Source organism: Biomphalaria glabrata, chromosome 17, assembly GCF_947242115.1.
Source record: "Biomphalaria glabrata chromosome 17, xgBioGlab47.1, whole genome shotgun sequence".
In the NCBI taxonomy this organism is placed as follows: Eukaryota; Metazoa; Mollusca; class Gastropoda; family Planorbidae; genus Biomphalaria; species Biomphalaria glabrata.
In genome coordinates this window covers 18,921,726-18,935,108 of record NC_074727.1, presented here as the reverse complement: position 1 = coordinate 18,935,108, position 13,383 = coordinate 18,921,726, and the positions used below count along the sequence as shown (strand labels likewise).

The 13,383-nt window shown below is 33.9% G+C and overlaps 1 protein-coding gene across 7 annotated transcripts in view; it reads right to left on the bottom strand.

Annotated features, from left to right (window-relative positions):
* The window catches only part of LOC106067246 (salivary glue protein Sgs-3-like), a 54,908-nt gene extending 42,662 nt beyond the window's left edge, over positions 1-12,246 (bottom strand). For all 7 annotated transcript variants that reach the window (XM_056015387.1, XM_056015389.1, XM_056015388.1 and 4 more), the window contains exons 1-12: positions 12,088-12,246; positions 11,869-11,949; positions 11,657-11,683; positions 5,940-5,960; positions 5,082-5,102; positions 4,703-4,723; positions 4,547-4,567; positions 3,751-3,777; positions 2,021-2,041; positions 1,488-1,508; positions 1,121-1,141; positions 592-618 (exon numbers count right to left, since the gene is read on the bottom strand). In XM_056015387.1, the coding sequence (XP_055871362.1) occupies positions 592-618; positions 1,121-1,141; positions 1,488-1,508; positions 2,021-2,041; positions 3,751-3,777; positions 4,547-4,567; positions 4,703-4,723; positions 5,082-5,102; positions 5,940-5,960; positions 11,657-11,683; positions 11,869-11,937 (297 nt within the window). In that variant the 5' untranslated portion in view covers positions 11,938-11,949; positions 12,088-12,246. The remainder of the gene's footprint in view (positions 1-591; positions 619-1,120; positions 1,142-1,487; positions 1,509-2,020; positions 2,042-3,750; positions 3,778-4,546; positions 4,568-4,702; positions 4,724-5,081; positions 5,103-5,939; positions 5,961-11,656; positions 11,684-11,868; positions 11,950-12,087) is intronic.
* Positions 12,247-13,383: the final 1,137 nt, after the last annotated feature.

Below are 13,383 nucleotides of genomic sequence, written 5' to 3'. Positions count from 1 at the left end.
AAGTTTTGGACACGGCTCTTATAACATAAACATAGCCATATATAGGTAGATATACTGGATATTCTAGATACATACATACATTGATTGATTGATTGTCTGATTGATATATTATGTTTAAACAGATGGATAATAAATGAATTAATGGATAAATGAGAGAAATGCTGGTTTGTTAGATAGATAGATAGATAGATAGATAGATAGATAGATAGATAGATAGATAGATAGATAGATAGATAGATAGATAGATAGATAGATAGATAGATAGATAGATAGATGATTACATTGTATGCACATAAAGAGCTGAAATAGAGCTTAAAAACGGAAGTTTTATCTTGTACTTTTTAATATGTCTGCTCTACAGATATATATTGCGTTGAAATTACGAATAAAAAAATCGTTTTCAGTAAATTTAACTGCTGGAGTTTGTATCATGAAAATAATTTACTTGTTCTACACCTAAAGCTAGTAATATCAGGATAAATTTTCGTATGCATTTTTAGTCCAAGGCAAGTAGAAGAATTAGTGGTAGGTTATTTAGTTAGTATACCTATGTACGGGTTTTTAGGAATATGTATATAAAATAGTACTTACAGTTATGTTTGATGCTGGCTTCTGAGTCTACAGAAAAAACAACATTTAAAATATGATTTAGTATGACATAAACTCACAAACTAGATATAGATAGATAGACTTAGAAGACGGGGAGCATTAGTTTTACTGAATATTAATTTATTAAATGAATTTATTGAATAATGCTAACATTGGGAAATATCCAAAAGAGGCATGGTCCTTTCAAAATAATTATTTTCTTGTTTACTAGCCAAATTTATTTTTTTTCCTTTATAAACTTAAAACGATTATTATTGAGTTCTGGCCAAAGAGATTTTTTTCCCAACGATATACAACAATTGTCAAACTTATAGGAGCCGTTTTCGAGATTCGTGTCCAGGTTCAACTCATGTTTCATGTTCCATAAAGGTACGAGTTGAATAGAGGTATTGTCGAAAGAGTCATAGAGAATGAGAGAAAAGGTAGACAATTCTGTTGATAAATATTTATTTAAATTTAAATAATACTATATTTAATTTACATATTTTTTGTGAGTATTTCCAATACTTACAGAAGTCGTAGCTGGTGGTGTCTGTGTCAGAGAGACAAATGAACAAAAAATATAGATAGATAGATAGATAGATAGATAGATAGATAGATAGATAGATAGATAGATAGATAGATAGATAGATAGATAGATAGATAGATAGATAGATAGATAGATAGATAGATGGATGGATGGATGGATGGATGGATGGATGGATGGATGGTTGGATGAATGGATAGATAGATAGATAGACAGATAGATAGATAGATAGATAGATAGATAGATAGATAGATAGATAGATAGATAGATAGATAGATAGATAGATAGATAGATACATTTAAATAATACTGTATTTAATTTACTTATTTTTGTGAGTATTTCCAATACTTACAGAAGTCGTAGCTGGTGGTGTCTGTGTCAAAGAGATAAGAGACAAATGAACAGAAAATAATTATAACATAAATAGATAATTGATAGATAAGATAAGATAGATAGATTAGATAGATAATTGATAGATAGATAGATTTGATAGATAGATTAGATAGATAATTGATAGATAGATAGATAGATAGATAGATAGATAGATAGATAGATAGATAGATAGATAGATAGATAGATAGATAGATAGATAGATAGATAGATAGATAGATAGATAGATAGATAGATAGATAGATAGATAGATAGATAGATAGATAGATAGATGGATGGATGGATGGTTGGATGGATGGATGGATAGATGAATGAATGGACGGATGGATGGAAGGATGGATGGATGGATAAATAGATAGATAGATAACGTCGACATTTATAATTTTATGATCAAATTTGAATGAATATATTCAAACTACAAATTAACGAAATAGTTAGATTTCATTATTTTCATTTAAATAGACACAAGAATTAAAATTAACATAGAACACTTACTACTTTTGAGTATTTAGTTCTCTGAAAATAGTAAAAACATTTTCTTAGATTCACTTTTAGGTTTTGATTCATTCTTTCACTCTCTATTTAAAGTTCGCTTCTTAATTCACTTTGTCACTAATTCAATACTTCACTTTGTCACTAATTCAATACTTCACTTTTTGTTTATTTTTGTTTTCACTTATACTTCGTCTCTCTCTCTTTCTCACTTCTCACTTTCTCTCTCTTTCTCTCTCTCTCTTTCTCTCTTACAAACACTTAAAACAAATATTTCTTCCTCTTATCTCTGACAGTCTTTTTTTTTCTAACACACCATTATTATCATTTTATTGCTTGCTTTTTTTATTCTTTTAGAAACTCTTTCATCGCCTCTCTCTTTCTTTCTCTATCTCTGTTGTACAAGCTCTCTCAGTTGTTGTTTCTCCACCCTCATTATTCTACCTCACTCTGTCTCTCCTTCTCTCTCTCTTTCTCTCAAGCAACACATAAATACATGAAATGATAGATCTGGCAGACGATACTGCATTATCATTTGTCATACAAACTAGACATAGATCTAGCTAGATCTAGACCTAGTTTTAGATCTAAATCTAGATTTAAGATCGAAGTCTAGGTCTAGAACTAGATCTAAGTCTAGAACTAGATCTAAGTCTAGATCTAGATCTAAGTCTAGATCTAGATCTAGATCTAGAACTAGATATAGAATCTTGATATAGAATATTGATATATAAACTACTATATCTAGACTATAACTCGCATGAATTTACACGTTTAATCTTAAAATTACTAGACCTAGACCTAGACCAATGTAATGATTATGAATAGTAGGCCTTTTGTTACCGGGTAATGCCATTACTAATGGTGTACTATGCTGTTCCGAGCCTGTTCGTATCCGATACTATTGTTTACATAATAAATACATCTGCACACCAATGCTGTCAGAAGATAACTTATTGCCCTAATAATTAAAATTTTGCTCAAATTATTAATAGGCCTACATTTATTATAAATATATATAGATCTGGGCTCTATTTAGTCTTATTTAAACTGTCAAGTGTAGGCCCCTATAATGAGGATATGTCAAAACTGTGCGCTATAAAAGTAGTTCGTTATTTTTTAAACTTATAACTAAAACGAAGTTCTTATCAGAATTCTTTATTAAAACATTTGAATCAGTATTTTATTCAATGAATTAATTAATAAATGGAAAATATATTTTATAAAGAACCATTGACACTTTTACCATTGTGACCTTAGATGCAAATTTTTTGTACCAATGCTCGAATCTATGAATGAAACTTGAGTTATTAATGAAGAAATCCATGACTTTTTAAAAGAAAAGTTACCTCCCCTGAAGTATTTTTTTTTAAATCTGCTTTGATATATAATTTTAAAAATTAGATGGTTCACTTTCGGAAATAAAAAAGGAGCCGTTGCACCAGAACTTTGAATAATCTAAAATATCATGATGTCCGATTTTCATTTTCTCTAGTTTCTGAGATATAAACGGGATGGACGGACGGACAGGCAGGCCTCACAAAACTAATAGCGTCTTTTCTCCTTACGGGGGCCGCTAAAAAATAAAATAAGAGTAAATTTAAAAAAGCTATAAATAGAACGTTTTGGTTTTGATTACAATGTTGCAGTACAAAACAAAATGAAATAATACAGAGAAAATATTTGCGAAAACGTTTTAATTCTTATTTTATTTAAATATGCTTTGTACTTACATCCACAGTAGTCGTGGTCGCCGGAGTCTGACCATAAAAGAAACAAATTAAAGTTGAAATATAAACAGGCCTATTCTTATACTAATTTTGATAATGTATTTAAACAATGATGTCAAGTTCTCGGTGACTGAACTAGTACTGAGAAGAGCAATATTCTTTTCCAACATATTTCATTTATTTATTGTGTAGCCTATGCAAAAAAAAAAAAAAAATCATTCAATCATACAAGTTATATAGCGATTATTTTGCTCTGAATAACTAATGAATGTCAGAGCTACAGAATTATTTTTACCCTACCCCTCAACCCCCGCGAGAAAAAATTCCTGTTATGTAAATGCATAAACTTACTAGACTTTATTCAAATTCGGATGATAAGCCTTTAGATCTAGACTTAGAAGACAATGGAAACTATTTCACTGAATATTAATTTATTCAACTCTTCAATGAAGAATTCAAACACCCGAGACGCATGGTCCGTTCAAGATAATTAGTTTCTTGTTTACTTGCCAAATTTATTTTTTTTCTACCTTAAAAAAACTTAAAGCGGTTAAACTAGAGTTCTCTTATTGTGGCCAAAGAGATATTAGTTATATTTCCCACGATATACATCAACTGTCCGGGTTCAAATCATGTTCCAGATTCCATGAAAGTACTAGTTGAATAGAGGTATTGTAAAAATGAATCAAAGAGAATGAGAGAAAGAGACACAGGGGTAGACAATTCTATTGATAAATATATATTTAAATTTTAAATAATATTATTATTTAATATTTTTTTTAGCATTTCCAATACTTACAGAAGTCGTAGCTGGTGCTGTCTGTGTCAAAGAAATAAGAGGCATGAACAGAAAACATTTATAGCATAGATAGATAATTGATTAATTGATTGATTAATTGGTTGATCATTGATAATATCTATTATATTTAGTATTGTAAGTATTTTTATTACTTACAGAAGTTGTAGCTGGTGGTGTCTATATCCGAGAGATGAAAGAAAAATAAAGAGAAACAGTTATAGCAAAATAGACAGACAGACAGACAGATAGATAGATAGATCTACTATAGATCTTAATTATAAGCTCTCTAATAACGTAACTATGATGTCATTTATGATCTCAGCATGTCAACAGTAGTGACTCTAATTAAGAGACATTAATAGGCTCATTGTCAGATTTCTTGTGTAACACTGATCACGTCTGCTTCAATAAATATAGATTTCTTAACACAAAAAACCTAGTAATTGTAAATATGCTAGAAAGTGTGAGGTCTAAAATCATAAAAAAAAAAACATTAACATTTAAATTAACAGTTAGCAATTAATGTGAAAATTACCTCTGTTATCCCAGTATCAAACTGTGGATACAAAAATATTGAAAAGATATACAGTAAAAGTCTTTTGAAAAAAAAAATTCTGTTTCACTTAACCATGTAGTGAGCAGACTAATTGAATACTTCGCTTACAGCGGGAATTTGAAAAAGCTAAAAATAGAAGCGTGTGTTGCTTGGATAGCTCTTCAACGCAGAGAAGGAGTTGTAACTTGTAAGGTATGGACGTTAATGGACTTTCATTCCTAATTGAGTCTAAATATATATCCTTTTCTTTAATTAATACAGGCTTTATGCCAGAACAGTGGCGCGGTGGCTAAGTGTTAAGTGCTTGGATTACGAACCTGGGGTACTGGGTTCGAATCTTAGTGAAAACTGGGATTTATAGGGCGCCCCTGAGTCCACCTAACTTTAGTGGGTACCTGATTTTAATTGGGGAAAGTAAAAGCGGCTGGTCTGCTCGTTAACAGTTGGCCAAAGAAACAGATGACCTCCATATCATCTCCCCTATAGATCGCAAGGTCTGATATGGACATTTACTTATGCCAGAACACTACCGGGGGGGGGGTCCTTCCTGCTCTTTTTCCAACCGTAGTTCCTCTATACTGACCTATACGGACCTATACTGTTAATATTATATTTGTGGAATTTGCACAAAAGATATTTGAAGAACTTGTAATAAAGTCATCGTATAAACTGGAAGATAACCTGAGTTGTTATTTTTTTTAAATAGCTTCTTTGAAAACAATTTTCTAAACAAAGCGATTATTAAAGTTTTCTGAGATGGTTTTAGAAAAAAACTCGTGACAAAAACTGTTTCCTATATCTATTAAGAAGCTTGTATAATAAAGCTAAATTACTTACGAATCTAGATGCAGGTAGTCTCTGAAATACACAACACGAGACACATTACTATATAAAGTATCTATATATATAATTCTCTTCTGCCCTCAACAGTTTAAACGAGTAGTAAGGAGTAAAGGAAAGATCACTCTCTTATTTCTGTGTATAGTCCACGAGAAAACAAGATTAGTGTTCATACTAAGGATGACTGGCTGCGCGATAGACTGTCGTTTAAATGTATCAAACTCTGCCCGCTCACATCCCCCTTTGTCCAGCGGGAGGTTTGGACTAGGAACTAATCTAAGTAATCTACTATGTATTTATATATATAAATAGCAGGGCGGACTTACCCATTGTGGGGCCCTATGCGAAACGAATAATAAGTGAAATTTAAGAATTTGTATTAGAATATACATTCGTCTTTGCATTTTATTCCTTCTTTACTACTTACAGAATTACTTTACGAGCCTTGCGTGTAGCGAAGTCATACAGTATATCATAAGAATTCTGTTTCTTACATAGATCACACTCAATAGCAAGAATTACCAAATGTTTCAATCTATCTTTGAGAATTGTTGACCTTAAGTAATTCTTGATTAGTTTGAGGCGCGAGAAGCTTCTTTCACCAGATCACACAATTATGGCTAATGCATAATGTCGCGCGTAAGATTGGCGTTTTCCGTATTGAATGACACCCCAAAATGACATTTTTTGTCTATATATTTCCGTATATTTTAAGGACGTTTTCGTATATTTTGTAATTTCGGGAGATTTCCAGGAGCTCCTGGTAAATCAACAGGAGGGCGCGGGAAATCTGTTTTAAGTTATAAAATGATTTAATTTTATAATTTCTACACCTTGAATTAGAGCGGACACTATGAAAAGTGCGGGTCCTATGAAAGTGCGGGGCCCACTACGGTCGCATAGGTTGCAGGCGCTTAAGGCCGGCCCTGCAAAATAGTGGCGTATGCTTCGCCGCCGGTCGAATAGTAAATCTGTATTATATTTTAAGTTACCACTCACTAACTGACTGATTGATTATGAGATTTCTTAAACTGACGTACGGATCAGCATGAACTTTCGTAATCAGATTCCTGTAACCTAATATCTGCTTACTAAGAACCTGTTTTGATTGATTCACAACTTGACCGTGAAAAACCGCAAGCTTCTATCAAACCTTTGAATTTTTATTTTCGATATTTCCCTCAAAAGGCGGCAATCTAAATATTAAGCATAAAAAGTAGCACATAATTTAAATTCCGTATTTTGAAATCAAATAATTTCTTTTTTCCCAACATATTTTTAATTTCCTTTTAGACGCAGTACAAATAAAACAAAAAACAACGTATCCTAACCAGTTTTTTTTAAATGTAAGTAAGGTTGCTTTAGAGTCGGATTTACCAAGGAAGGAGATAAGCTCTTTACAAAGGGGTTGAATTTTGATAGTATTTTGAATACTTGAGACATGCTCAGTTTCTAAATGCACTGTATTATTATTATTATTATTATTATTATTATTATTATGTTAGAAATGAACGAGTAGTCATTCTCTGGCGCTGCCAGGGTCGAGTTTCGCTAAAGAGAAACAAAATTCATCGTAGTCCCTTTAACAGTTTCCACTGAGGAATTTTCTGGTGATGTGGCAGGTCTGTAGCAGTACCGCCCTCTGACAGGCAACGGAGATTTTCCTAGGAATGTTAAGGGCCTTGAAGGTGTCTGTGAGGTCAGTTGTTATTATCCCCTCGGTTGATATAACAATGGGGTATATTGTTATTTTGGACAATTTCCATAGACGCTTAATCTCCAAGCCTAGGTTCCCATATTTTCTTTGTTTTTCTATCTCAGTTTTTCTTAAATTATGAGACAGTGGTACGGCGATATCGATAATGGTAGCGGTTTTTTCTTTTTTATCGATGAACAGCAGATCCGGGCGATTGAAATCTACCGTTTTGTCGGTCAGAATAGGCCTATCCCAGTACAGCAGATGATCAGTAGACTCGAGAACCTCTTGCGGAGAGTATTTATAATAAGGGGGAGTGTCCTTATCGATCAATTTGTACGTCAAAGCCAGGTGTTGGTGTATTAACTTTGCAACTTGGTTATGGCGACCTAGGTAGGCTGATTCTGATAGGGCTGGACATCCTGCCATAATGTGTTCAATCGACTCGCCCACATTTCCACATTTTCGACATTTGTCGACAACATTGAGTTTCAGGATATGCTTCTCGTAATTTTTTGTCCTGATTACTCTGTCCTGTATTGCTGTGACAAAGCCTTCTGTTTCAGGGTAGAGATGACCTGCTTTGAGCCATGTTAAGGAAGCAGCCTTGTCGATGTTGTCCCCATGTAATGAAGCCGGAAATTTTCCGTGGAGTGTTTTTTCTTCCCATTGGCGAATCTCATGCCCTACGTCGTCCAAACCGATATTGACATCAGAATTGTGTAGGTTCAGAGGGGTTGCATCGGAGTCGTATTTCCGTAGGAAGGAAACTAATTTGTTGCTGGAGGCGAGCAGTTTTGATCGTACTTTTAAAACTTGCATCTTACACAATTTGAAGATGTTCTGCAATCCACGACCCCCATCCTTCCTGGGCAGGTATAACCTTATGGTGGAGAACTTGGGGTGTAGGCATCGAAACTTGGTTAGTAATTTTCTAGTGAGTCTGTCAATGTCATGTAGGTCGGTGTCAGTCCATTTGATCACACCGAACGTGTAAAGGAGCACAGGGACGGCCCAGCTGTTAATTGCAGTGATGAGATTACTGCCAGACAGTTTGGTGCTGAGGATTTTATTAACTCTTTGCCTATATTTGCCAAGAAAGTCCTCTTTTAATTTCTTATGGTTTATTTTGGCATTCTGGTTTATTCCAAGATATTTATAAAGAGAGGCAGAGTTCAATTCCTCGATGCCTTCAAATGCAATGTTGGTGTTCGTTGCCTTGCCCTTTTTAATGCTTATGATGCCACACTTATCCAGACCAAAAGACATACAGATATCGTCACTAAAGCATTTTACCGTTTTGATTAAGGTGTGTAATTTTTGCTCGGTTTCTGCATATAGCTTTAGATCATCCATGTATAATAAGTGGGACACACATTTTGTACATTTAGTGTCAACCCTAAAACCGTTTGTAGAGTCTTGGAGTAATGTAGATAGAGGATTAATCGCTAGGCAGAACCAGAGTGGAGATAGTGAGTCACCCTGGTATATACCTCTTCTTATGTGCACAGAACCTAGTTTATCACGATTTAGGTGCAGGTTTATCTTCCAATTATTCATACAGACTTTCAACAGTTGTTTTATTCTTGGGTTGATTCTATGAATGTCCAGGGTTTTTAAAAGCCAATCATGCGGAACTGAGTCGAAAGCTTTTTTGTAGTCGATGTAACACATGTGTAAATTTCTCTTTCTTCTATTAGCTTGATGCAATATAATACCATCTATAGTTAGCTGTACTTTACAGCCCATCGACTCTCAATGCAACCTTGTTGTTCATCTGCTAGTAGCTTATGGGCAGAACAAAATTTATACATTTTACTTTTTAAAAGTGAAGTTAATAGTTTATACACCACTGACAGACAAGTGATAGGGCGATAGTTTGATGGTTGGTTCGGATCCCCTTTTTTGGGGAGGAGAGATGTTCTCCCTTCAGTGAGTTCTAATAGCATTGAAGACGGTTCTGATATTAGCTCGTTAAAACTTGATGTTAGTGGTGCATGTACGGCTGTAAGTTTTTTCAGCCAAAAGTTGTGTATATTGTCCGGTCCAGGAGCAGTCCAGTTGTGGGTTTTTGAAATAGCTGCGGAGACTTCCTCAGCTGTGAAATCCTCATCAGGCATTTCTGGTATTAGGTTGTTTTTAGTTTGGATTTCCTCGATCCAGTCAGCCTGCACATTGTAATGTAGCGGGTCGGACCAAAGCGCCGCCCAGTAGTCGGTAAAGGAGCCGTGTTTAGTGCTATCAATGGTTTGAATTTTGTCAGCACCATTATCAGCTAGTTTACGGAAGAACTGTTTTCTCGTGTGCTGAAATAAAGCGTTATGCTCCTTTCTTTTGGTGGTTTCGTTGTAGCGCTTTAACCTAGCTCCCTTTAGTTTAGCTTTCTGTCTCAGAGTATCTTTCAAACATAAGAGTCGTGCGTGGCTATATTATTATTATTATTATTATTATTATTATGGGACATTTGATTATGCATGTTTAGTTGCCTGCTGTTCAATAACTAAAGATGCCTTCCTTCCTTGGACTGATGTAATACTTATGTACTATTTACACAACACACCTAAAAATATTTCTGGTCTTGTAGGTCATCATGATCTTGATTCTTTATTATTAATTGCTAACTTACAAAATAGCGGCGCATGCTACGCCGCCGGTCGACTATTATTAATGTATTGAAAATCAACACAACTAGCATCTAGTCTGACCTTTGTTTTTACCCCATCCCGGTTAGTCAGACTAGAATTCCCCGGGGCAAAAGTAAGTATGTTGACGGGGAGGGGGGGGCGATATAAAGTGGGCATGTCCAGTTGAACGTAACAGATACTAGAATGTATCGACCCAAAGTATAATTATTGGTATGTGACGAAATTATTTATTTTTCATTGAAAAGGGAAAAAAAAGAGGATGGGTTAGGGTGTTCCTGCCAAAAAACTTATGTGGGAAAGCGAAAAGATGAGAAAATGAAAATAAAAAAAAAAAAGAGGGGTAGGGGGAGTTCCACCGTTTCATTGAAAGTAGAAAAAAGAATAAAAGAAAATGAGGAGGTGGTGAACTGATCCAAACAATCAGTGTATATCCTGGGCACCAATCAACGGGCGTAGCCGGTGGTAATGACTATTTATTTATAATTTTACTAATAGTAAATTTAAATTTATTTATATGACCTAAGAAAACTCATGATCTAATGACATTTAGAAATGTAAACCACAACAAAATTACAAAGACAGTTTGTGTAGAAACGACCTAGGCAAGTAAAAAGACAAGTTTCAATATTCTCAGAAAGAATATCATAATGAACTGCATTCAAAGGCAAATGTGAAAAGAGTGGATAAAGAAAGTTGACCGATCTCATGTGGTGTCCAAACGGTACAGTAGAAAGTAGACTAAGGGATAGGTGAAAGCGAAGGTAAAGTTAGATGTGAACCTGGCCTAACTCATGTCATATAATGATTATCTAATTGATCTAATTGTTTTGTAAAGGGTCAGACTCTTTTTCAAAAGTGCGAAGCAGCCCTGCACTTCACGTGATAATATGAACAAACTTATTAATTGTTGTTTTAAATTATATGCCACTTAAATGCATATTAAATATATTTTTTCTCTTTCTTTTTGTAAATGAAGTAGTAAGTATGACAAAACTTAACTAACTTAGCAATACATTTGTAAAAAAATAATTTTTGACAATCAATCTACAAGGTTTGCATAGATGTACTGTAAATTGTCATCTACCGTGTTTTTTACTATTAATAGTGAATAGTTGTAAAAATGGTATATTTTTATGAAAAAAAAACTGCTAGCTTACTTGATTTTAAAAATAAAAATTTTCGCTTTCAGAAAAGAAAATAAGTAGCCGTTGCATAACTTTGAAGGGTCTAAAATATTATGATGTCGGATTTTCACTCTCTTTTCTGGTTTATGAGATCTAAACGGGAAGGGTGGACAGACCACACAAAACTAATTGCGTCTTTTCCCCTTTCGGGGGCCGCTAAAAAAGTAAAAAGTAAATAAAGGAATTTACCAATGCTGGATCAAAGTCTAAATCAATCTGAAAGGAACAAAAAAAAAATTATATTTACTTTGTATATAACTCTAATTATTTCAGAATATTTTCTTGATTACATGAGAACCAGCCATATAAAAATAGATTTAAACATGCCGATGTCAGAGCTATTTGTTTGTTTTGTTCAAGACTACAAGTAAACTATACAACCACACAAACACAAAACTTACCGCCCCAAGGAAGTGAGTGTTGATCACAAGAGCCAAACAGGCCACAATGTAAATGTCTTTTGGTAACATTCTAGCAGCCGACTGCGAATCCAAAATATGCATCAAATTTTATAGTAGGCCTAGTGTCTTTCAAGAAGTATCGTATCTTATCATTTATAATGAAAGTATCGTATCTTATCATTTATAATGAATAAACATATAAAAAAAGATCTATTATACTTATGTCTCTTCCCAGGATGAGCAAAGCCACAAGAGAGAGGTGGGCCCCTATTGCCTTTAAATAGTCCTGGCATGGAAGGAGTTGCTGAACTTTGAACAGATTTACATCTAAACGTTGAATCGACTTCGCGGTGTTTTTTTTCCCCATTGATGACAGAGATTGTTTATTAATTCTACGTTACATTTCTGTTGAAGAAAAAGATTTGATCTCAGCGTTTTAGTGCAATAAGTTCAGCAATTATTTTCTTAAGGGCTAATCACAGGAGTGGTTACTCAACAGGGTTAGGGTTAGGTTCTTAGAGGAATCCAAAATCTTAGGGAGGCTACGGGTAACTAGATTTTGTTGGGACAGTGTTGAAAGCAGAGAGGGAGGTAGAGAGGGATGTAGGGAGGTAGAGAGATAGAGAGAAAGGTAGTGACATGGGAGGCAAGGATAGATGGGAGGCGGAATAAAAAAAATCATTTTCCTTAGTTAATCACAGAGAGAGAGAAGCTCTTACAAAATAGTCACCAGATATAGGAAGAATTGCTTTAAAAACATTTTCTTTTATGTTAATTCTTTTTTTCTCATAAAGTTAAATCTTTACTGATAATGATCCTCCTTCAGGTAAAAAGTAAAGTTACCCTTTCAGACCTTTTGTACGTAAAGGTAAAATCTTTATAAAAGATCAAGAACTGGCGAGATATGTAATTAGTAAATGTCTGATATGATATTTCTTAAATGGTAGTTTAAAGTTGCAAGAACTACCTGTACTGTTTTTTTTTAAAGTAATCAGAGACCTTATTTCATTATTATAAAGCGCTTATATCAACTCACTCTGTCTGTCAGGTAAAAAGTGTGTACACGTTATTTCTCCCACACCCAATCTCGGATCAAGTTGAAAATTTTCACAATTATTTCTTTCACCTGACAATACAAGAAAAAAAATACAATTTATCAATTAGTTTATTAACTATTGGTAATTAATTATTCTGTTTGGTATCTTAAACAAGGGAAAGAAATCGTACTTGACAGATGTGGTGGTATAAGCTGAATTCGTCTCCTTGCGGAATTATGAGTTCTAAGTGATAATTTCTTTTTATGCATTCAAAAAACGATCATGTAAATATTCACAAAGATACCCCCATCTTCCCTCCCCCTTTCACAACTGGTCCAGACAAGTGATAGGATCATAGCGCAATGAGAAAGGTAAAAGCTAAACCAAAACATATTTAGTCTAGGTCAATGGCACATGACTGAGCCAAACTAATTGATAGAATTACACTTAATATAAGTTGTTTTTTTATTAAGTATTT